We start from the raw sequence: 22,825 nt of genomic DNA on the forward strand, positions 1-22,825 counted from the left end.
ATTATGTCTCCTCACCCCGTCTTCATCATTAATGACTTAGTCCAGTATTTACTTGGGCGTGACTTAACCAATTAACCAATACTAACCCGGTATATGTCAGCTGGTTCAAACCTTGAAAGTAGGTGAAGTTGTGCCAGAAATGTTTGCTGTGGTTAACTCATAACTCAAATATTTGAGGGTGTGATTTGAGAATGAGGAAGTGATGGAGTAGAAAAAGATGGTGGTGGTGATTAAAATAGCTGTGGTTTTAAAAGAAGCACATATAAGCAGTCCCATGACCAAACACACAACCTTTGAAAGTAAAGACAGAACATTTGTACACTTTCAAGACACAAAAATGATAGAAAGTGTGCGTTTATATCTGTTTACAATCTTTGTTTAGTGACTTTGTGCGGAACAGCTCACTTGTCTCACAAAAGTATTCATGTTGTACCATCTGTCTGACCCTCTCTTTGTGTTCATTATCAAAGCCAATTCATTAAAATTCAAGAACTGAATTATGAATCACATTTAATACACACAAACAGCTGGAAGAAATAAACACAACTCGATCTGCTGTTTGTCAAACCAGGATGACACTAATCTCGCATATTAACTCTTACAGACAAATCAAGCACATTAACAGTTTTCTCCAATATTTCTGCACCAGGGGAGAAAATTTGAAAGTAAAGACTAAAAACCATCACCAGGTTTGATCGTTTCCCTTATTTGGTTTGAGATTTCATCTTGAGTGTGGATGTACAAGTGTGTGTCAGAGTGTGGTCACAGTGGTTAGCACTGCCTCCTCACAACAAACTATATATCATCAAGTATACGAAACTAATTGTTGTCTACATTTATGGTTAAAATGTGTCTTAGTACTTAGAATGGTCGGTCAGACTAGTTTGCCTTTGGCTGTTTGTCTCTCGGGTGTTTGGCGTCCAGTGTTGTTTCTTGATTGTTTCTCTTCTCTGACCTAAAACTTTGTTCCCTCATCTCTCTCTGTCCTTCCCTTTTAAGTTTATTTTCACCAACCTTATTGCTTCTTGTTGATACAGAGGAAATAAGTGGTTTAAGTATAAATAACAGGAAGTGTGTGGCACAGTGTGACAGAAATAGACGTTTAGTACTTTCATAGAAAATTCTTTTATTGCGAGGAGAATCAGTTGAGTCTACACCGTTCTCACATGCAGCCTGAAACTCTGACTTCCACAGAGACATGATGCAATTGATGACAAAAAGATAATAATGACACATCCCCCACAGTCTGTATTTATTTCCCAACTTTACATCATTAACAGCACTGTAAAAACAAACTGGTGCAACTGCTGATGATCTCAATCGTGAAAAGCTGGTTTGTGTGTCAAACTCACAACATCACTTTTGATTGTTTTCATGTTATGTGGGACTGCTGACCAGTTCACTCCCTGAGTAACCGCCCACTATTCTGACTGGTAGAGAACGGTGGATCGACCTGTCCATGTGGTGACACAGTTAGCTTCGTAAGTATTTGTGCATCACGTTTTTTGTACTTTTGTCTCTGTAAACCATCACATTCAACTGTAAATATAACAACAATTAAGATGTGATTGAAGAGCAGACTTTAATTTGACGAAATTTCCCCGTGTGCCTCATTTCCATTTTAGTATCAGCTTAAATTCACCTCCACTAACTGTGCTCTGAACTGGTTTAAACTCTGCATTGGGCTGAATGAACTGTGTTCAACTCTGTGCATGATACCACAGCATGGTATAACACATTATCTCAGGTCCATTGAGACACAATGCATTTCACTGCTGATGTGAACCGGTAGATAATCTGGCAGAAGTCTAAGACCCCCGAACAGACGAATACTGTCACAAAAATGTGAGACTTTCATCTAAATAGCTTGGTTTAAATCCCGAAACCCAAAAGTAATCACATGATTCCTTGCTAATTTTTAACAATTTTACAACAAACATGTTCCTCACAGAGCTGATCTTTTTTTCATTTTCATTTTGCCTGATAAGTGGAGGATCTACTTCACCAGTCTGTGTGGTTCGGTCACGGTCAGGTCGTCTGGACACTTGCTGAACTTCACAGCAGAATACTCACAGGCAGAGGAGCTGGGTTGGAGTATCACACTGCCAGCTTTTTCAGACCTCACTTGAAAGTTGATGGCAGCGTAATGTGGCGAGGCAGTGTGGTTTATGGGATTATTGGCACTGATGGAAATCGAGTTCACTGCATTTTCTGGGTTCTGGAGGTTCTCCTGTCTCTCGTCACAGATACAGTCCTTCAACAATAAGCAGAAAATGAGTTTATGTCTAAACACTATCCATAAAAATTGTTCCTATGTTGCCAGAAACAAAAAATATGCTTTTTTTTTTACAATTTTTTTCTACTATTCAGCCTTGAATAACCATCAGCTGACATTTTTTTGTCTTGTCGTGAAGTCTGAAATGATTCCAAAATTGACGTTTTGCAGACATTGGAGAGTTTACATTGTTGTCTAGACTCACGTCTTTATATTATGTTTATAATGAAAAAATAAAACAAACAGTTACAAGAAGAGTGAGAGATTATTGAAAGCTAAATCACTGGGGAGACTGAATCTCACAACCTTTTTCCACTACAACCTATTCCACTGACCTAACAGCACAGCAATTATAGGATTATAGTGTAACATGATGACTTGGAAAGTCCAAGTAAGCAAAGTTCACCATGTAATAAATAAGAATTTACAATAAACCTGCAGAAATGTCACAAACATTAAGAAACAACTTTAACATCCGTCTGTCGACTGTGTAGTTCTTGCTTCATAAGGAAGACGACAGAGCCTTTAGCTGTCAGGCCCCTCTTCTGTGAAACCAGATGAGGGCTGGATTAGGTGACCCTCAATCCTCTCCCAGTTATGCTGCAGTAGGTGTAGGCTGTGGGGGTGATTCCCATCATGCATTGAGTGTTTCTCCTTCAGTCAGCTTTCTCACTCACTATGTGTTTATACACTTCTTTGCACTGAATCATTACTTATTATTACTACTCATTGTAGTTCTCTTCCACAGCATGTCTTTTGTCCTGTCTCCCTCCCCTCACCCCCAACCAGCTGTAGCAGATGATCTCCTCTCCCTGACCATGGTTCTACTGGAAGTTTCTTCCTGTTAAAAGGGAGTTTGTCTTTCCTACTGTCGCCAAAGCGCTTGCTTATAAGGGGCCATCTCATTGTTGGGGTTTTCTCTCCATTACTGTAGGGCTTTATTTTAATATAAAGTGCCCTGTGGTGACTGCTGTTGTGATTTTCAATTCAACTCAGTTTTGATAAATAAAAGTAAAAAAAGAAATAATTTCATCACGAACCTCTTTGACATGACGTCCTGCTGCACCATTTCCTAAAATAGCAACCAAGCAGAATTATTTATTAGTAGTTCATAGTTTGGTTTTAATGTAAATCTGGTTTAACTACGAATTGCCAAAGACCATTAATTTAATGAAATAAAAAAGATATCTTGAAACTGCGAACATTCTTACGTTTGTAGATGAGGATCAGTGCTATCAGAAACAGCAGGAGCACAGCTACAGACACAGTAACACTGATGATAACCTCTAAGCCATCTGTAAAATAAAAGAAAGACCAAAGAGAAAATATTAACCCACAGGTTTGTTTTTTAACCATCCAGAAGGTCTCTGTTGAGGAATTTTACAAAAATAAAGTTTGAAAATATTAATAATGTAAAATACTCTAAAAAAAAATATTGAAAACACTGAAAACATTTCAGAGTGATACATTAAAAAAACAACATTTTTTCACAGCTTTTTATAAACTGGACCTCGACAAAATACTTAAAACATGTCTTACTTTATCCTTTAACGTCACAATAAAGTTATTTTAAAATGATCTTCAAATGTTTCTATTAAAAGAAAAATGTTTTGTTGCAAACATATTTATAATTTCTAGCATTCTAGCATGAGTGGAAAGGGGCTGTAGTTACTCCAGTCTTTAAAGGAGGGGAGCGTGACTTGATATGTAATTATCGTCCAGTTTCCATACTCTGTTCTTTCAAATGTGCTTGAGAAGGCTGTGGCAGCACAGTTAATTGATTACTTAGAGACTAATCAACTGCTTCATCCAATGCAGTTTGGTTTTAGACCAAAATTTTCCACAGAAATGGCAAATTGCTATTTTGTTGAAAATATTAAGTGTAATCTGGATAATGGTAAAGTTGTGGGTGCAGTGTTCCTTGACCAAAAATAGGCTTTTGACACTGTCAGCCACGACATACTTCTTTCCAAGTTGATAAAATTTGACTTTGCAAAGCAAGCAGTTGATTGGTTTGAGTCCTATCTTCACAAAAGAGAGCAGTGTGTGAGGGTTGATAAAGAAAAGTCATCCATGTTGGAAAACAGAATGGGTATTGTGATCCCAATGATCTGTACGACCTTACACAACACAGACATCACATGGGGATACAAGTCGGAGATCGGTAGCATTACAGAAAAACACTGAAATGTACACTACAATGGGAAAGTACAAGAGGGAAAAAAAGAGACCTCTACTCATGCTGTGCTTCCATGGTAGGACAGCACGAGAACAGGAAACAAAAAAACTCCTCTGCACAAAAAGCACATAATTGTCCACAGCACAACATTGTGAAAGACATGACAAGCCACAGGGGTGGGTGGGGGGTGAGGAGTAATCCGAAGCGAACACAGCAGCCGCCCTGCACAGCGCTACCATTCCAGCGCGGCACACAGCCCCGCCGTGTTCCCCCGCAGGAATCAAGCATCAAAGGCGTTTGGAAAGGGAGGGGGATGAGTGTGTGCTTATCAGTGTAAGTGTACGTGTGCGTGTCCATAGTTCAGCTGAGACAGTGTCCTTCGCCCTGCCAGGCTAAGTAAACAGTCTACCAGCCAACCCAGGTGGCCTGCATGGAATGGGAAGGAACAAACTAAACACGGGGCCGACCGTGGCTCAGGGGGTTGGGAAGCGCATCTGTAACCGGAAGGGCGCTGGTTCGATCCCTGGGCTCTCTGTCCTGGTCGTTGTGTCCTTGGGCAAGACACTTTACCCTACCTCCTACTGGTGTTGGCCAGAGGGGCCGATGGCGCGATATGGCAGCCTTGGAGAGCCGCGAGCTTCGCCATACTTGCGTTCTGTGATGTTGTCATTTCTTGTGCTCAAGGAGCCGATTTCTGAGAACTCACGGCAGTGTGCCTCCCCGAGATGTCATCCAATTTGCGCCCAGAGATGTTATTCTGGGCTAGCCCTTTCGAGATGTATCCAGTCTGCAGTCAGAGATCTTATTCTGAGTATTCACAGCAGCCGTAGCCTCTCCAAGATCTTATCCGTGCTGCACTCAATGAGCCCATTTTGAGAAACTCATGCCTCTTCCCATCGTTCCAATCCCAGCGGGCAGCCCTGTGGGGGTTTGAACAGCCGGTTCCGCTTTCTTAATTCTTCGATAAGTCAGGGCCAAGCCAGCTCTGATCAGCAAGAACCCTGTTATCATGGTTCCGAATAGGTAGATATCTTCAGCACTCAGGCTCACCCGAGCCCAAACTTCTCGTTGAGAAAGGGGTGTCAATTGCATTTAGGGAGCAGTTGATCCAATCCATAATTCCTCTTTTAGGTTTTAGAGAACAGACTGTGAGAGAATGTTCCAGGGAAAAGTAGTAAAAAACACGAGACAAGACAAGGACATAAGCAGGGAAGATAAGGGAGAGGAGAGGAGAAAAGTGCGACCGCCTTCGCTGAGAGCCAAACGAGAAAGTTTGTTTATAAATGATTTGCCTGCCAGTTGTCCAAAAGCTAGCTGCCAACTTTATGCAGATGATGCAGTTATACACGTACCAGCTAAGTCACCTGGTGAAGCAGCAGACACCTTATCGGCACATCTAAATGATGTCCAACAATGGCTGGAACATAATCATCTTGTATTGAATAAAGAAAAAAACAGTTTCTATGTGTTTTTCTATTAGGAAACTAAGTTCATCTGATGATTTTAAAATCAAGTTAAGGAACAAAGAAATAAAAAAGGTCAAAGATTTTAAGTTTCTGGGAATAATTTTAGATTCACATCTTAAATTTGACAAGCATGTAAAGAAGATTTCTAAGACGGTCAACGCTAATCTGAATTGTTTTAAGTTGATTCGGCACTATATACCTAGTTCAGAGGCTCAGTTATTTATGCATTCTATGATATTCTCTCATTTTTCATATTGTATGACAGTTTGGACCCAGGCAACACCATCTATAATTCAGCCTGTGGTGTCCTTATATAACCAATCTTTAAAAATAATGGATAAAAACTCTGTTCGGTGGCATCACTGTCACATTTTAAAGAAATATAATCTACTTAGTTTTAAGAGTTTTAATCATTTATGTTTTCTTAAATTAGTCTTTAAATGTATAAATAGGATGGATACATCCAGAGACAAGATAGTAATCGCAAGGTGAACGGCAACTGCAAGCTATTATATTGCAATATATTTACAGATAAAACCAGCAAGTGAAATAGACTGATTGACATTGCGTACAACACAGAGAGCCTCATTCTGACACTGTTGTGTCTCCCTTCCCAATTGAATGGCAAATGCAAGAGGGGATTCAAAGGATAAAACATGGACTAATATAAGATCTATTTGGTCAGTCAGCTTTTTCCATAAAGGCGTTGCCATCTGTGGAACACACTTCCAACCAAAATCAAATTGATTACAGACATCAGATCCTTTACATTGAAGGTTAAAGTTTGGTTAAAAGGAAATCAGAGATGTAGCCATTTTAACTAATTTTAATATTATTTTAATTTATTGTCTATTAACTGTAATTGTATTTATGATGTCATTTGGTTTTATGAAAGTGTATGCTTTATTGTAAAATGTATCTATTTTGATTGTAAGCCCAACGAGGGACAATTGTTGACAATTAGCAATAGCTATAAACTTATGTGCGTTACATCAGCTTCATGTTTGTACTTGGACTATGTTAAACTGCACTGTCCCTTTTAAATAAATAAATTCAAATTCAAGTTCATTTTTGCAGTATCGGGAGTAAAGTCCCTGCCTTCTGTGTTCTTATCGTAAAGCTCTTCAGTAACATGGAACTTCTTCATTTACATCTGCACTATAACATGTAGTATTTTAGTCATGCCCTGATATAAAATTGAAACATAAGAGGGTGAAGATGTGAATTACTCACCTTTAACCTCTAGATGTATTTGTTGAAGAGAAAACTCTTTGTCACCTGATTTCACTCCACACCAGTAGACTCCAGCATCCTGTGAGGACACATGACTGATGGAAATGCTGCTGCTGGTGTTTGTTGACATGATTCTCCAGTTTGGCTGCGGAGAAGGGCTTTTTGGTAAAACGTTCTGACAAGTGGAGTTATCCTCTTTGCAGAAAAAAGCGGGCTTGTATTTTCCATCAGGAGAATCACAGGTGATGGTGGTGTTATTATTTCTGTATGCAGTTTGATTAAATGGTTTGGGGCACCCATCTTTATCTAAAGGGAAAAAAGAAAACCAAGATAAAACACAGTAAAGTGTGTATCAGATATTTTACTCTTCATTACATTTATCTTATTTAACATTGCAAATAAAGTTTCTTTTATGGGACCAAAAAACCCACAACTTCGTACCAACTTCAAATTCTGTGTCTTTGGATTGTTTTCCGTTGCTGTCGGCATTATTAAGCTCCTTGACGATCAACTTGCCAGGGTTTATTTGGTTTTTTTGAGGAAGATTAACAACTTTTTCCATTTGAAATCTTCCATTTGTTTTTTGATTGAAGATGAATTTAACCCACTCTCCTTCGCAGGGTGCTGCTTCTGACATCCGCTCACAACCTAAAGACAAATATTCACATCATGTCAGATGTCAAAAGTCACACACAGTTATTTATTTTAATGTCTCTTATTACATTTGTTTTAAATGGCCAGTTTGATCTAAATTAGTTAGATTAATATGAATGCATAATTATGGTGTATGACAAAACATACAAGTGTTTTATTTCTTCTTGTTCAGTTTCATTCTTTCTGAACAATTTTGAAATGTTGTGTTTTTGTGTTGTAGCCGTGCCTTTTAGCTCGATATATAACAAATGAATTGCAAAATGTCTGTCAAGGTTCTCAGTCATCCAGGTCATTGTAGTATAAGGAGTTTGGAAAGAAAAGCGTCTGGACTTTTCTTGAAGATGTTTCATCCGAGAAGCTTCTTCAGTTCTAAGCCAAGCTTCATTTGAAAGCCTGATGCTTAGCCTCGTCCACCCCAGCTGTAAAACTCAGAAACCAGTCTTACTTGTTATCATCTATCGTCCACCTGGGCCTAACACAGAGTTTCTGTCTGATTTCTCAGACTTTTTATCTGATTTAGTTCTGAGCTCAGATAAAATAATTATTGTGGGTGATTTCAACATCCATGTAGATGCAAAAAATGACAGCCTCAACATGGCAACATTTGGTTTCTCTTCATTGGCTTCCTGTTAAATCCAGAATTTAATTCAAAATCCTGCTCCTCACATACAAGGTCTTAAATAATCAGACCCCATCTTATCTTAATGACCTTGTAGTACCATATCACCCTATTAGAGCACTTCGCTCTCGCTCTGCAGGCCTACTTGTTGTTCCTAGAGTATTTAAAAGTAGAATGGGAGGCAGAGCCTTCAGTTTTCAGGCCCCTCTTCTGTGGAACCAGCTTCCAGTTTGGATTCTGGAGACAGACACTATCTCTACTTTTAAGATTAGGCTTCAAACTTTCCTTTTTGCTAAAGCATATAGTTAGGGCTGGACCAGGTGACCCTGAATCCTCCCTTAGTTATGCTGCAATAGACATAGGCTGCTGGGGGATTCCCATGATGCATTGAGTTTTTCCTTTCCAGTCACCTTTCTCACTCACTGTGTGTTAACAGACCTCTCTGCATTGAATCATATCTGTTATTAACCTCTGTCTCTCTTCCACAGAATGTCTTTATCCTGTCTTCCTTCTCTCACTCCAGCCGGTCACAGCAGATGGCCCCGCCCCTCCCTGAGCCTGGTTCTGCCGGAGGTTTCTTCCTGTTAAAAGGAAGTTTTTCCTTCCCACTGTCGCCAAAGTGCTTGCTCATAGGGGGTCATATGATTGTTGGGTTTTTCTCTGTATCTATTATTATAGGATATACTGTACAATATAAATATATATTTGAGGCGATTGTTGTTGTGATTTGGTATAAATAAATTTGAATTGAATTGAATTGAGTTCTAAGAGCAAATGGTGGAGTCCCAGATTTTAAGCCCTATGGGAGTGTCCGCAAGAAGGTCATGGACACCTTATTGATCCTCTACCTAATCACGTGAGCCAAGGTGTGAAAATGAGTGTGGGTCAAACTCCAGACGCTTTTCTTTCTAAGCTTCTTAGACTATTCTCTGCAAAATGATTTAATAAATTAATTTATGATACTGAAAATTTGCTTTGAAGATTCACAGTTACTGTTTTATATTTCCGAAAAAAAGCACAATAATAAAAGTTTTATTGTCTAACACATAAAAACAACTGAACTGTCTCTTTACTGAGAGGGATTTTATTCTCTCAGTATTTTAATCTGTCTGCATGAACGCATGCTTCTGTAAACTCATATAGTTATCAGTTATAAACACAGTACAGAAGCACATCACTGAAACTGTACTGACTATATAGAAAACTGTACTGGAGGCAAAAATGTATGTTGTAATAAATGTTTCCATAACATGATGTCATAACAGTATAGCAGCGACTAGCATGTAATACCAGATATGATGTGGTAGAAACCTTTTACCTGCCATCAGTGAGAGGATGAATAGCAGCAACTTCATCTGTTGTTTTTGGATGCTCATCTTCAAATCTTGATTGTCTCCTGAGCTCGACTGATGTTAGTGAATTTCTGTCTGTCCTCACCCTGTTTTACTTTTAAAAAGAACTCCTCCCACCTTCATATCTCATTACTTTGCGTCAGTAAACTAGATGTGGTTTGAGTTTAAATTAACAGGAAGTCCACAAAACAGGAATAGCAGTTCAGAAAATGACTTTATGAGTTGTAACATGAAGTAAAGGCTTTTTTTGTTTGTTTTGGGGGGTTTTTTTAGTTGAAATCTTTATTTAGTTTTTAACTGATACAGTTTTTACTGGGGCGTGGGAGAAATGGAGACAGTGGTGGTGATGACTAAATAGAAATTAGGAAAAGAAGCTGACTCATGCTTCGCTGTCTTTATATATTTTTAATAGTGTTGCATCATCAATTTAAAATAACAGGATATGACTCACATGATTTTGCAGTACAGTCTATACTAGAATGACTCTGAAATATTTGTGTTGTAAATATGCTTTTAAAAACAGAATTCAGTGATTTTCACAGCTGTTTAAAACCTGTGTTGCATCACATCTTTTCATGTTCAGCAGGCAGGATAGGACCCAAACACAAGAGGGGAAAACTGAGAGAGGCAACTTTACTGCTGTAGGTATTTCAACACTAAAAAAATCAGAAAGCATAACCAAAAACTAGGAACAGACTCTGAACTAGCATTGAGAAAACACACACAGCATACGTGTTGGGAATAACGCCGTTACTTTTTTCAGTAATGAGTAATCTAACTAATTACTATTCCTATCATTACAACGCCGTTACCGTTACTAACAAGAAAATGCGGTCGCGTTACTATTGTGATCAGTTTACGGCACCTTATATCAGATGTAGCTGTAAGTAATCTGGGCGCTACAGCTTTAAGCAGCTGTGCGCGCTCCGGATGGCAATCAATTTCTGGCAGGGATCTCTTTTTGGCACAACACCTGGAGCTAAGAGGGCAAAACAATCGCATGAGTGCTGCTGCTTGGCTGAGGAAGAATAAAGTAGTCAGTGTAGTTCATGTGTTGTCTTGTGTAGTTAGTGTGTAGTGTTGTGGATAGTTTTGTGTTGTGTGTCCGAACAATGAGGCGACTGCTGTCTCCAGGTAGAAACAGGAATGATAGATCTGCAGGTATCAGGCTGTGATGTTCTCCTTTAGTGGACATAAATTTTTGGAGTGGCACAAATAATTTGTGTGGCATCTTATTGAATGTAGAACAGCTGATTGTTATGTAAATAGTTTGAAATGGTTATAAAAAAAGGGTAAAAGGTAAATGGCTGCAAATAACTTTGTGGTTTGCAAAACTTGTGCATATGATTTTAAAATTGACCATTTATATTTGCATTTAAAGTTATGAAATGTGATTCATTAAACATGTTTGTGGTTGTTACAGTAAAAAATATAAGTTTCTACTCTGATTTTTTATGGCAGCAGCTACTAAGTTTTAATATTACTCTTATTACTCTTTTTGTGTCACAAAATAAACTTTTAAGATATTTTCAGGCAAGAATGCAGCTGTGTAAACTTCAAATATCTTCTCGGTTTATCAAGATATCACATATTTGCAAAAGTGCTCCGAAGTGCTCATTGATAGCTAGCCGGGAGCTCGAGGGTCACTAGAGCTGTAGGGAACAGCGAACTCCCTGCACATCGTTTTCAGGCCCCACGCGGTCTTTCGCTACTCAGTGTTTCCCCCTCTTGGTGTCCTCTGCCTTGTTTAGTTATGAACCAGTAGTTTTGCCCTTCTGCATTCTGTTGTGTCTGAAATAAGTCAAATCACCAAATACATTAATTATTTTGTCTCAATAAACAATGTTCAGTTCTTCCAAGCAATCTCTTTTTTTTTTGAAGTGTATATAGTCTTGTCTCCCCTTTGACCTCCTGTTAGACTCTAATGTTGATTTCATTGCTGGGATCTCTAAAACCTGCTTTATGGAATTGCTTGTTTTTCTGTTTTGCCACAGATTTTTAGGTTGTGTTTTCTGAGGCAACCAAGAGCTCAATGCTGCCATCTACTGTATCTGCTGCTCATTAAAAACCTCATTAAAAGGAGAATAGTAACAAACTGACAAATTGATTCTAATATCACAGACAGAATACTCGTGCAGTTCGTGTTTTCTTAATGAAATGTATGACAAATATAAAACTGACAAACAGTTGTTGAATAAACATGATAAATTATCCCCCCGATTAAAACTGGTCACATTATAACTCATAAAACTGCACCGTAGACAGACGGACAGCTTCCAGGCGGTTTCTATGTACAGCAGGGGTAAATTATCTCTTACAAAGCAAAAACACTGATGTAAACAATATGTCCGATACACACAGCACCGTGGATATATTTAAGCATGAAAATATTGAAGTCAAGCAAACTGTTTAACTACTACTGCACACATTTTCGTGGTACATGCTGGAAATGATTTAACATCATTTACTGACTGATACAAAAAATGTATTCCAGACAACCTCTTCAAGATATTTTTCATTGCTTAGAGGAAACATTGTGCAACAACAGTATATATAACTATATATAACATAACTCATAGATCATAACGCAACTGAAAGCAATAAAAACAATAGAAAGTGTTGAAGAGAGAGTTCTGTGCTGTAAAACAGAGGTGCACATTGCACTTCAGACACATCACTTTTTTGTTTCTGTGCACACAGGAATCCTCATCTTTACTCTTGATTCAATTCACTTTGACTTTTATAGTCCAAGGGCGTAGATTTGGTTTTGGCATTGGTGGGGACGGATGATTCAACCACCAAACCCTGCCCTGTTTGTTCTTTTTTTCCCCTTTCTGTCTTTGCTTCTTGATAACAAAAGGAGAAATATACTTGCCTACATATGCTATTCTATACTTTTAAACCATTTAAAATTACAATTCATAGTTTTGGTTACATGGTTACAGACGATCTTAGACTGAAGTGGGACAAAGAACATAGGAGTGGTATATACATACATGCATATATATATATCTGTGTGTGTGTGTGTGTGTATTACATATGGCTCCCTTAAAAAGTTCCCTTTATCACACAAGGGCAACGGAAAGAAGGAAAAAACATTTTTTTTAACATTCAAAATGAAAACACAGCATGAAACCTGAAAAAAACCCTCTATATCTTCTTACACTCACATGTACTCTTTTATTTACAGTTTGTCATTTTAATTACACTTACAATGGCAGCTTCACACATCATCTGGTCCTGTGACCATGTGTCAGAACAGGATGCCCCACCGTACTAATACTGCTCGACAGTGACTCGAACATCTTATAGGACTGAAATTTGATACTTTTTCCAACACTCTGATTGGTTGGCTCAGTTCATTTCACATGTACTGGGCATGTTGTTGCCCAGCAGCAATGCTGTGCTGTAGAGAGTTAAGTTATAAATAACAGCTAATTCTTTTGATATATTATTATTCAATCCAGATGCTTAGGATACTTTCACATTCCTTGTGGTTAAAGTCAGTGGCTCTAAGTGTGGATGTTGTGTATCGTACCACAGTGTGGTACAAAAGCACTTGACCTCTTTGTTGGCTTCTCCTCCTGTGAAAGAGGCAGGTCCGTATCTTCCTGATAGGCTTTAATAATTATCTTCACAGGGAAATAAAATCTAAGATCTCAGAACAGATCAGCACCAAAACACCATCACAAAATCACTGTGACTCAAACACTAAATACATTATTTTTATTCATAAATCTGTTATATTCTTTAAATAAATGATCTCATTTTCTTAGCTTGTTGACTGTTGAGTAGAGCGGCTCCTCGGTCGGCGGGTACAGTTGGGTGTCACTCGAGTCAGTTCGACATTTGGGAAACTTCACAGTAGAATATTCACAGGCAGAGTAGCCGAGTCTGACTGTCTCAGCAGCAGCTTTATCGGAGTTTTGAAAGTTAATGGTAGCATAATGTGTTGAGGGCACAGGGTTTGGAGAGCTGACGGTGGCATAAATTGTGTTTGTTGCATATTCTGAGTCTGGCAGCTGGAGGCGCTCCTGTATCTCCTCATAGGTACAGTCCTTCACGGGAAGAATGAGAAATTATTATTTTTTTAAAGCAGTGTATTTGATTTCTTTACTGAAGTAATATGATCATTATTTTTGGTCATGTGAGAGAACTCTGACTACACAACTGTTGTGTGTGGAAATAACATTTACATGTCTGTTTATGGTGAAGTCTTTGCTTTCTTTAAATCCATAAACTTCATTTCACTTCTCAAATATCACGTTGTGTGTCTCCTATATGATATAATTAACTGACATTTGTTATTGTAACAACCATCGATTTATACAGGAAAACAATGACTATTAACAAGGTTGCCCAAACTTTTGCATCCCACTGTAGATTTCGGGACATGTATTCTGTAATCTGTAGTGGAATACATTTTAAAAGTAACCTTCCCAACACTGGCTATGCTGAGTTGGTTATGTCTAAGGTAAGACAGCAAACTAAAAACTAATGACCATGAGCTGTGATTGCAGATGAATGAACGAGATTAAAACTGTTCCTGATCAGTGACATGCTGCCAACAGCGCCTCCTTCATGTGAACATGCTGACACCTAGACTGGGAAAGTGAAGCCAGATAAAGAAAAGAGATCCTGTGCACGGTGAACTTCGGATGAACACACTGGGAAGAAAACGAGGTTTTGATCCTGTTTGCTGCAGAAGTGTTGCACAGTAAAAAAAAACAACATTTCCACACAAACCTCTTTGGTACGGCATGCTGCTGCACCATTTCCTGTGTTTTTTGAACGTGAAAATCCTGTTAAACAGAAAACAAAGACAGCAAAACATAAATGAGCAGTTTATGTTTTGGATTTAAGTGGACATTTACAAAGATTATCAGCTTTAATGAAGTAATGTCAGGATACTTTTGCTGCTGTGTTTTTAGACGGTGTGAGATAAGGAAGTACATGAATGTGGTTTGTGGGTACAAATTAGCATATCTAGTAATGTGCAAACAAACAGTAACTTACGTTTATAGATTAGGATCATCAGTATCACAAAAAGCAGCACAGCCACACAGACGATCACAGAAATGATGGCCTCAGAGACGCCTCACAAATAAAACGGAAACATATTCAGCATCAGTTAAAAAGAAAACGTTTGTGACGCACACATTTCTATGCTGAGGAATTTAAAGTGAATTTTACTTAAATGAAAAAGTAAAAACTAAAACAAACTAAAAGTCCTCTCTCACCACGTCTCCCAGCAGCTGCAGCTGCAGCTGTAGTCATTGCTGTAGTCGTCGCTGTAGTTGATGAAATGGTAGACGTGGATGTTGTTGGTGATCCTGAAAGAAAAATGAAGGTCAAGGAAGTTGTAATTATGAAAATGTTTGAAATTTTTATTGATTTTTATTTTAATTAATTTGATAAATAAGACAAAATGTGTCAGTTTAAAAAGTTTATTTTCTTCTTTTTTGATCCTTCTGTTAAAACAAGGACCTTAATAATACATTTTAATCCCAAATTTGTGTCAGTAGTTTCTAAAATTGACCTGATCCAACTTTTACCTATGGTTTATTGTCACAGAGACAAAAACACACAATTAATGCAGCAGAAATTAACTGCATGAAAAAACCCGATTAATGCTGCATTTATTTGAATTTAGGATCCTGCTAATGTTCATAGCTTGACATCACACTTTCATAGCTCATTGGGACACTTAGAACCGTTGATAATGATTCTTCACACTTGTGTAAATGTCTATCTTTCCTTTAAGCCCTGATCTCGAAGCTGGAACCGCAGATTTTTAGCTTTGGTTGATAATTTTCAGACATCACAACTCAAAGGGAGGAGCAGGAAATGAAAACAAATGCAGCAGCATTGCTGTAGGTACTCTGTATGCTTGGTAGTCTGTTTTAGAGTAATGGGACTGACTTCTAAAAGTGGCTGATGAAACCATACAGAGCCAGTTAAACTGATTCTTTCGCAGCATATACAGGACTCACTGCAGGTCTCACAGGTCTGCAATCAGAGCAGACTGAAAGTTGTGGAAGCACACAGATTTAAGATTCTGTGTAGTTATTTTAAAGTTAATGTTAAATCATTTTAGTTGTACAATCTCAGTCCTTAATGACACAAAAGGTTATCAGCTGAACACGCCCACGTTACTGTCTTAAAGCTCTTTCTGTATCAAACCACTTCCTCTCATGTAACGTTTTCCTGGTTTGCTTCTTTACATAAAATTAAAGGGTTTATTGAGTTTTTATTATCAGATATCAGAAGTCTTCACTTTCGAAGACTTTTTATTGGCTGAAATTTAACAGGACAAACGTATGTTGTTATTATAGATAAAGTTTATGTGAATTATTACTGCTCTGTAATATCCTGTACATTGTGAACATGTCAGATAACACCCACAGAATAAAACAGCGTGACTCACCTACAGTCAGGATCAGTCTGTTGCAGATTTGTTGGTTGTCGTTTTTCGCTCGACACCAGTATGTCCCGCTGTCATCTGCTGTTACATTTCTTATTGTAACAGTAATATTTGTCTTGTCTTTATCATTTATGGAAATCTTCTTGTTCTTATCAGGCTCATTGGTCGTTACTAGAGTTTGACATATAGATGGATCGTCTCCCTTACAGATTGATTTTGAGACCTTCTCTTTGCATTTACACCAGTATGTGAAGTTCTGACCAGCAGTTGGTGATCTTGTGAAATTAGTAATATCTGTAGAAAACAGAAGAAAGCAAGTACTTGAAAACACTGTATTTAGGCATGCCTTAATATAAAATAGAAACTGCAACTGAGAGGGATGTGTCCTCTCGCCACTGCTCTACTCCCTCTACACTTCAGACTGTGTGGCCACCCATGGCTCCAACACCATTGTGAAGTTTGCTGACGACACAGTGGTGTTGGGTGCCATCTCCAACAACGATGAGGCGGCCTACATGGATGAAGTGAAGAATCTGGCATCATGTTGCCAGGACAACCACCTCCAGCTGAACGTCGGCAAGACCAAGGAGCTGGTGGTGGACTTCAGAAGGAGTCAGCACAGAGACTACAAGCCCATTATCATCAATGGAGCTCCAGTGGAGAGGGTGCAGTCCTTCAAGTATCTCGGTGTCCACATCTCCTCAGACCTGACATGGGCTGCCCACATTCAGGTCCAGACCAAAAAGGCTAGGCAGCGCCTGTATCACGTACGACAACTGAGGAAGTTCAGGGTCTCTCCAAAGATCCTCAGGATTTTCTATACAGGCGCTGTGGAGAGCATCCTCACACAGAACATGACATCGTGGTTCGGGAACAGCTGTGTGAAGGACCAAAAAGCTCTCCAGAGAGTGATCCGTACAGCAGAACGCTGCTGCAGGATTGCTCTCCCCCCGCTTCAGGACACCTACACCAGGAGATGCCGGACTAGAGCAGCGCAGATACTGAAGGACCCGTCCCATCCTGGCAACAAACTGTTCCAACTTCTGCAATCTGGTAGAAGGTTCCGCATCTTCCGGGCAAGGACAGAGAGACTCAAGAGGAGCTTCTATCCCCAAGCCATCCGTGCCCTAAACACACACACCCGCCCTCTCACATCTTCTATAATTGACTGAGACAGGACTCTTCCAGACACTAAACCAAGGCACAATGTACATTTCAATTCCTTTAATTTTAAATATGTTTATTGTCTATCCTGTAAAATAGTCAGATGTCTATTCATATTAATGTACAGAATTCACCTGCTTGCTGCTACTACTGCACATTCACCCAGTGTATATACTATATGTATGTATATATATATATATATATAATGTTCTTCCCCCCCCCACACACATTTTTGCACATGTCGAGGAGCGTGTCAGGCTGCATTTCACTGTGTTATACTTGTATAACTATGCATGTGACAAATAAAGAACCTTGAACCTTGAACAACTGGAAGACATTATGAGAGTTACTCACGTTCCACATTCAGTTGTATTTTTTGGAGCGCGACCTCTTTTTTAAATTTCACTCCACACCAGTAGACACCTTCATCCTGTGAGGACACGTTACTGATGGACAGGCTGAAGTTTCTGTTTGTCTTTGTGAAAGTGAATCTGCTGTTTGACTGTTGAGGAGATTCTACCATGTTCTCACAGACAGAGTTCTTCTCTTTGCAGAAAAAAAATGGTTTGTTGTCTCCTTCATAATCACATTTGATCGTGGTTTTAGTTGTTCTGTATGCAATTTGATTAAATTGCTTCAGGCATACGCTTTTCACTACAAAGGAAAAAAGGTAGATTGAGCAAATAATCAAATGAAATACATTAAGGTGTATGTCATATGAATTATCCAAATTATTGTATTTGAAGTTGTAAATTATTTAATTTTCATTAAATTTGCCTTTTACTGTTAAATGCAACTTTATCTTATTAAAAATGAAGACTTGGAGGAGAAAATCATTTAGTAATTAGACTTGTCAGACTTTTGCTTTCAGGCTGGAGAAAAAAAGTAAAACTAAACTAATTTTGTGTGTTTCTTACATTTGACATTTTTAAATTAAAATAAGCAAAACTTTAGATATAAGATGACTGGATTTTCAAAAATGAAATTCTTACCAGATGGTTTCTCTTTGCCAGATGAATTTTTGCACATTTTCTTACAGGATTCCTCACTTTTAAGTTCCCTGAAGACCACCTTTGGGATTTGGTTGCTTTCATACTTTACATAATGTGTTTCATTAGTTTTTAGTGTCTTGCAGGTGACTTCAACCCATGTTCTGCATTCATTCTGTTGTGACATCTCACAGGCTGAGGACAAATATTTACTTCACCTCAGTCACTTAAAATAAATCAGGTTCAAACAAAACTCTAAAGAAACGTTCTAACACAGTCTGTCTGCATTAGTACATCAATAAGATTAATTAATACCATATTATTTGATATTATCATATATCAATAATAAAAACAATAAATCTGAACTTTGGCAACTGTATTTGGACTTATTCCATCTTTTTCTATAATTGTGATGAGGCCAAAACATGTCTGCTGTGACTTTTATTGCATATTTTTAATTAGCTGGATAATTCAAACCTCCAGGAGCGTCACTCACTTTTAATTTTACTTTCACTCCTGCATTACAATAAAGTGCAGAAAATCATAACGTATTATCTGGTTATAGCTTATGTTTGTTAAGTTGAAAAATGTGCCGTGGTTAAAAAAGTGGAGCAGTGAGTCTGTTAAGCTCATGTTCAAGATATTCAAAGAGAGCTGTAGCCATACGAGCTGACAGGATGTACTGATCCAAGCTACTTGCTTAAGATGCAGTAACAGATCTCTCTGTCTCTAATATCAGTAATAAAGCCATAGTTATAGTTTTTACCTGTCAGCAGGAACATAATGAGCAGGAAACTGCTTTTCATGTTGTTGGTCCTGAATGCTGAAGTCATCTTTAAGAAATTGAAACTCTGAGTTCTTCTTTTCATGTCTGGGGTGATGTGGTTGTGTGCACAGCCGTGTTTCCTCAGTTTATATTTTGGGCAAACTAAAAGTAACCCTGCCCCCATCTTCCTCTTCCTTGCCGTGTTTCTGCCTCAACCTAACACTCTCCACGAACTCCTGATTACTCCTCACCTGCTACTGTTGACCAGACTGCATGAAAGACAAACTGCTTGAGTGCTGTAGTTTTATGTCATGATACGCTGTGTGTGGCAGGCAAAGACACACACAGCTAGAGCGAGATCACAAAAAAGTTAAAAATGTGAAGACATGAAGACAACGCACATTATTCTAACAGACAGGAAGCAGCAGGTGTGGCTGGTGTTAATCAGCACTTCCCCTTTCAGGGGTGTGACCTCTCGTCTGCTCTTCTCCCTCTACACAAACGACTGCAGTTCAGTTTGCAGCCGTGACATGACAGTTATCTGACTCATTAGCAATGAGTTTGCATACAGTCGTGGGTTGAACAGCTGGCCTTGTGGTGCAGTTAGAGATGATTATGCTCAGAACTCGAAGAGAGATGACAGGAGGAGCCGTTGTCCCCCATGAAGTTACTTAACAGCACTGTCTGCTGTGGAAACCTTCAGGTTTCTGGGATCCACAGTGTCCTAGTAAAATATACTGCAATAATCCAGTCTGCTCGTCCATCACTGCATAATTTGGATCAGCCATAAAACAGGACAGTGAGCTCTATAGAAAGAAATTATTGAAGCAGACTTGCCCTCAATTCAAATCCAGTCAGGAAACAGGCAGGCAAAATCATCGCAGAGCCCTCACACCAGGTTCTGTCCAACTCCTCTGCTCTGGCAGGTGCTACGCCAAAACCAGCAGACTTCTGTATGGGTCCTTGCACCATTCCATCATAACTATACTATACGTTCATTGTTTATAAAATTAAGGAACCAAGTGCAGGATTGGCATATTTGATAAGGCTGATGCAGTCTGATTAAGCGTCACAGGTTTTACAGCAGCTGGGGGAAGGAGACACAGGTGGGCACGTTCAGACAGTGAGACAGGGTAAGAAGCCAAACGCAGAATGTGAAGAAGTTTTAACAAATAACCATTAATGACATTGGAAAACATGAAACATGAATTTAATTAAATAAATAAGAAAATAAAGCCCAAAGTAAACAAAGAGAAAACATCTAATAATAAGCAAGAATGCAAAGCTCCAAAGAACTAAAAACCAGGGACGACAGCAGACGTGGAGAGAGTTTTTATTACAAAAAATGTGTTTTTCAGGACAAGCAGGGTCATGGTGTCCTACTGTATTTATAAATCTTAAACAACAATTAAACTAAAATTGTTGTTTATAGATTTCAGTCTGACAGCACCATCCTCTGTAAATATGTTGTATTGTATGTTAAGTCTTGATGTATTCAGATGCATTGGTGCAAGCACTAAATATTGTTTTTTAGTCTTTAAACACATACAGTTTGTAATAAACCGAGAAGACCACACGAGATGCAAATGCAAAACTTTTTTAATAGCATCATCAGAAGCTTTTTTAAATTTTCCAAATCAACTACAATACAAACTGTAACTGAGAAAGAAAAGAACAAAATAAAAAGGTACAATCATTAATATGATGATGAAGAAGAATTGCTTAAAAACATGAATGGTTTCATCCTGGGAGGAAACACATCCCATGGGGGTTGTGTCAGGATGGGGATAAAAAAAATGGCAATGTACTTTGGAAACCCTTTGTAACAAAGGAGCAGCTGAAAGTAGCATCGACTGAACCTGACGTCATGGCGACCATACACAAAAAACAGAAACAAAGGTAAAAAAAAAAAAAAGCTGCGAACAGGCAAGTAAAAGTGCACATTTGGGAAGTAACAAATGAATAATAATTTTAAAAATAGCATAAAAAGGTTCCTGGTGCAGCTCTAATTGTCACGGTTCTGGGTCATTGTGACCCAGCTTTTTCTGTTTTTCTAAATATATGATTTGTTTGGGTTTTTGAGTTGTGCTGGTTTGATTTGGTATTAAGGGTTATTCTTAGTTTTGTTCTCTACTTTATTTGGTGTTCTGGCCTTCAGTTTAAGTCACTGTCTTCTCTGTTTTGTGTCATATTCTTCATGTCTCTCTCAGTGTCAAGTTTGGGTCCTTTTTTCCTGCCTGCCTGCCACACAGCCAACCATGACACTAAGGCTACGTTCACACTGCAGGCGAAAGCGCATCACGATACATATCCGATGTTTTAGGAAGCGACTGCTGTTTGACGGTCATGTCGCATTAAATCCGTCTTTTACGTCACTGACACAAGACAGACGCTAATTATCAGCCCCGGAGAAGACACCGCGAACGCTTCCTGGACATCCAGTGTAGATGTCAGTGAAACTGTTGGGAAGACAACGTGAACATTTTCTTTGTACTGTATAATCTGCAGATTCTGACAGAAATCTGCAGCTATCCTTTGAAGCAGCGCTCCTCTAAAACAGGAATAAGGATCATTATTAGGTTATTTACATTATTATGTAAATAACAAAATAACTTAAAGTAAAAATTGGGAAACGTAAAGTCCGAAGTCTTTATATTAAGGCCATCAGTCAAACAATATTGTTTGCTCTGGGTCTAACCAGAGCGCGTTGTGTGTGACGTCTTCTTTTGCGCATGCGGCCGCTTTGAGCGTTCACACTAGAGCACGTTTGCTGTCGCATTTTATTTGTAGTGTGAACGAGCAGACAAAAAAATCGGATTTGATCAAAAAATCGGAATTGAGCATTAAGACAGTGTGAACGTAGCCTATTATCTTTAAGTAGATTTGCTGGTTTGGATCAACAGTGGGGGGCAGATTCCTGCTCTGTCCTTGCTTGTCCAGGTAACTGTGGGTGGCAAACACACCATGTCTTCCCTTTTTTGGCCTATAATAGGCTTGCATTTTTTTTAATATAGTGCTGTGAACAAGTATTCTGCCATCTTTCTGATTTTTTTTCTATTCTTTTAATGTTTTTTTGCATATTTTTTACATCTTACATTTTTCAGATCATCATTTTAAACAATGGCTTTTTTATTAAGAATATTTCCTTCATACATATAAACAAATAGAGAAGAGAAGGATTACAAAAGTGAAATAAAGGAAAAAAAATATAAACGTAAATAACATAGGATCTGGCAAAATAATCACATTCATTCCCACCCAGCTCACTGCCCTAGATCTGTACAGCTGAAAAGTTCTTATAGATTTTGGATGCATCAAGAAAAGGTTTGAAATTTCCCAGATCATCAAATTTTAATAGCTAGAAAGCAAGCAGTAAATAGAGGAGCAGTCAGGACTTAACCCTTCTCAGTGCCGCAGTGGCATTGCAACGACAGGGAGTAGAAATTGTCAATTGAAAAAAAAATAATAATAATAATAAAAAAAAAATAAATAAATAAAAAAAAAAAAAAAAAAAAAAATATATATATATATATATATATATATATATATATATATATATATATATATATTTATATATATATATATATATATAAATATATATATATATATATATTATATATATATATATATATATATATATATATATATATATATATATATATATATATATATATATATATATATATATAATGTTCTTCCTCTAC

General features: G+C 38.1%; 1 protein-coding gene and 1 long non-coding RNA gene across 2 annotated transcripts; both read right to left on the reverse strand.

Moving 5' to 3' along the window:
- Window positions 1–1,815: 1,815 nt before the first annotated feature.
- Window positions 1,816–3,558, reverse strand: LOC101483305 (uncharacterized). The gene is made up of 3 exons (XR_191383.2): window positions 3,487–3,558; window positions 3,316–3,347; window positions 1,816–2,254 (listed from the first exon to the last, which is right to left on the reverse strand). It is a non-coding gene; the product is annotated as an uncharacterized LOC101483305 (long non-coding RNA).
- Window positions 3,559–12,931: 9,373 nt separating this feature from the next.
- LOC101471203 (uncharacterized) lies at window positions 12,932–19,218 on the reverse strand. Its single transcript, XM_076884338.1, has 8 exons — window positions 19,122–19,218; window positions 18,359–18,550; window positions 17,721–18,020; window positions 16,206–16,496; window positions 15,019–15,111; window positions 14,795–14,875; window positions 14,525–14,580; window positions 12,932–13,836 (listed from the first exon to the last, which is right to left on the reverse strand). Exons 1-8 carry the CDS (start codon window positions 19,186–19,188, stop codon window positions 13,543–13,545), a joined length of 1,374 nt encoding a protein of 457 aa, XP_076740453.1. The 5' UTR covers window positions 19,189–19,218; the 3' UTR covers window positions 12,932–13,542.
- Between the last annotated feature and the right edge of the window lie 3,607 nt (window positions 19,219–22,825).

The sequence above is a fragment of the Maylandia zebra genome, linkage group LG5, assembly GCF_041146795.1.
Source record: "Maylandia zebra isolate NMK-2024a linkage group LG5, Mzebra_GT3a, whole genome shotgun sequence".
Lineage (NCBI taxonomy): Eukaryota > Metazoa > Chordata > Actinopteri > Cichliformes > Cichlidae > Maylandia > Maylandia zebra.

What these genes read in the sequence shown, in the direction of transcription:
- LOC101471203 (XM_076884338.1), bottom strand. Translation starts at nt 19,188, where the DNA reads ATGACTTCAGCATTCAGGACCAACAACATGAAAAGCAGTTTCCTGCTC. An exon ending in AATACAACTGAATGTGGAAC is followed by an intron (nt 16,497 to 17,720) that starts GTGAGTAACTCT and finishes TGTTTTCTACAG; the next exon opens with ATATTACTAATTTCACAAGA. An exon ending in CAGCATGCCGTACCAAAGAG is followed by an intron (nt 13,837 to 14,524) that starts GTTTGTGTGGAA and finishes CTTCCCGTGAAG; the next exon opens with GACTGTACCTATGAGGAGAT.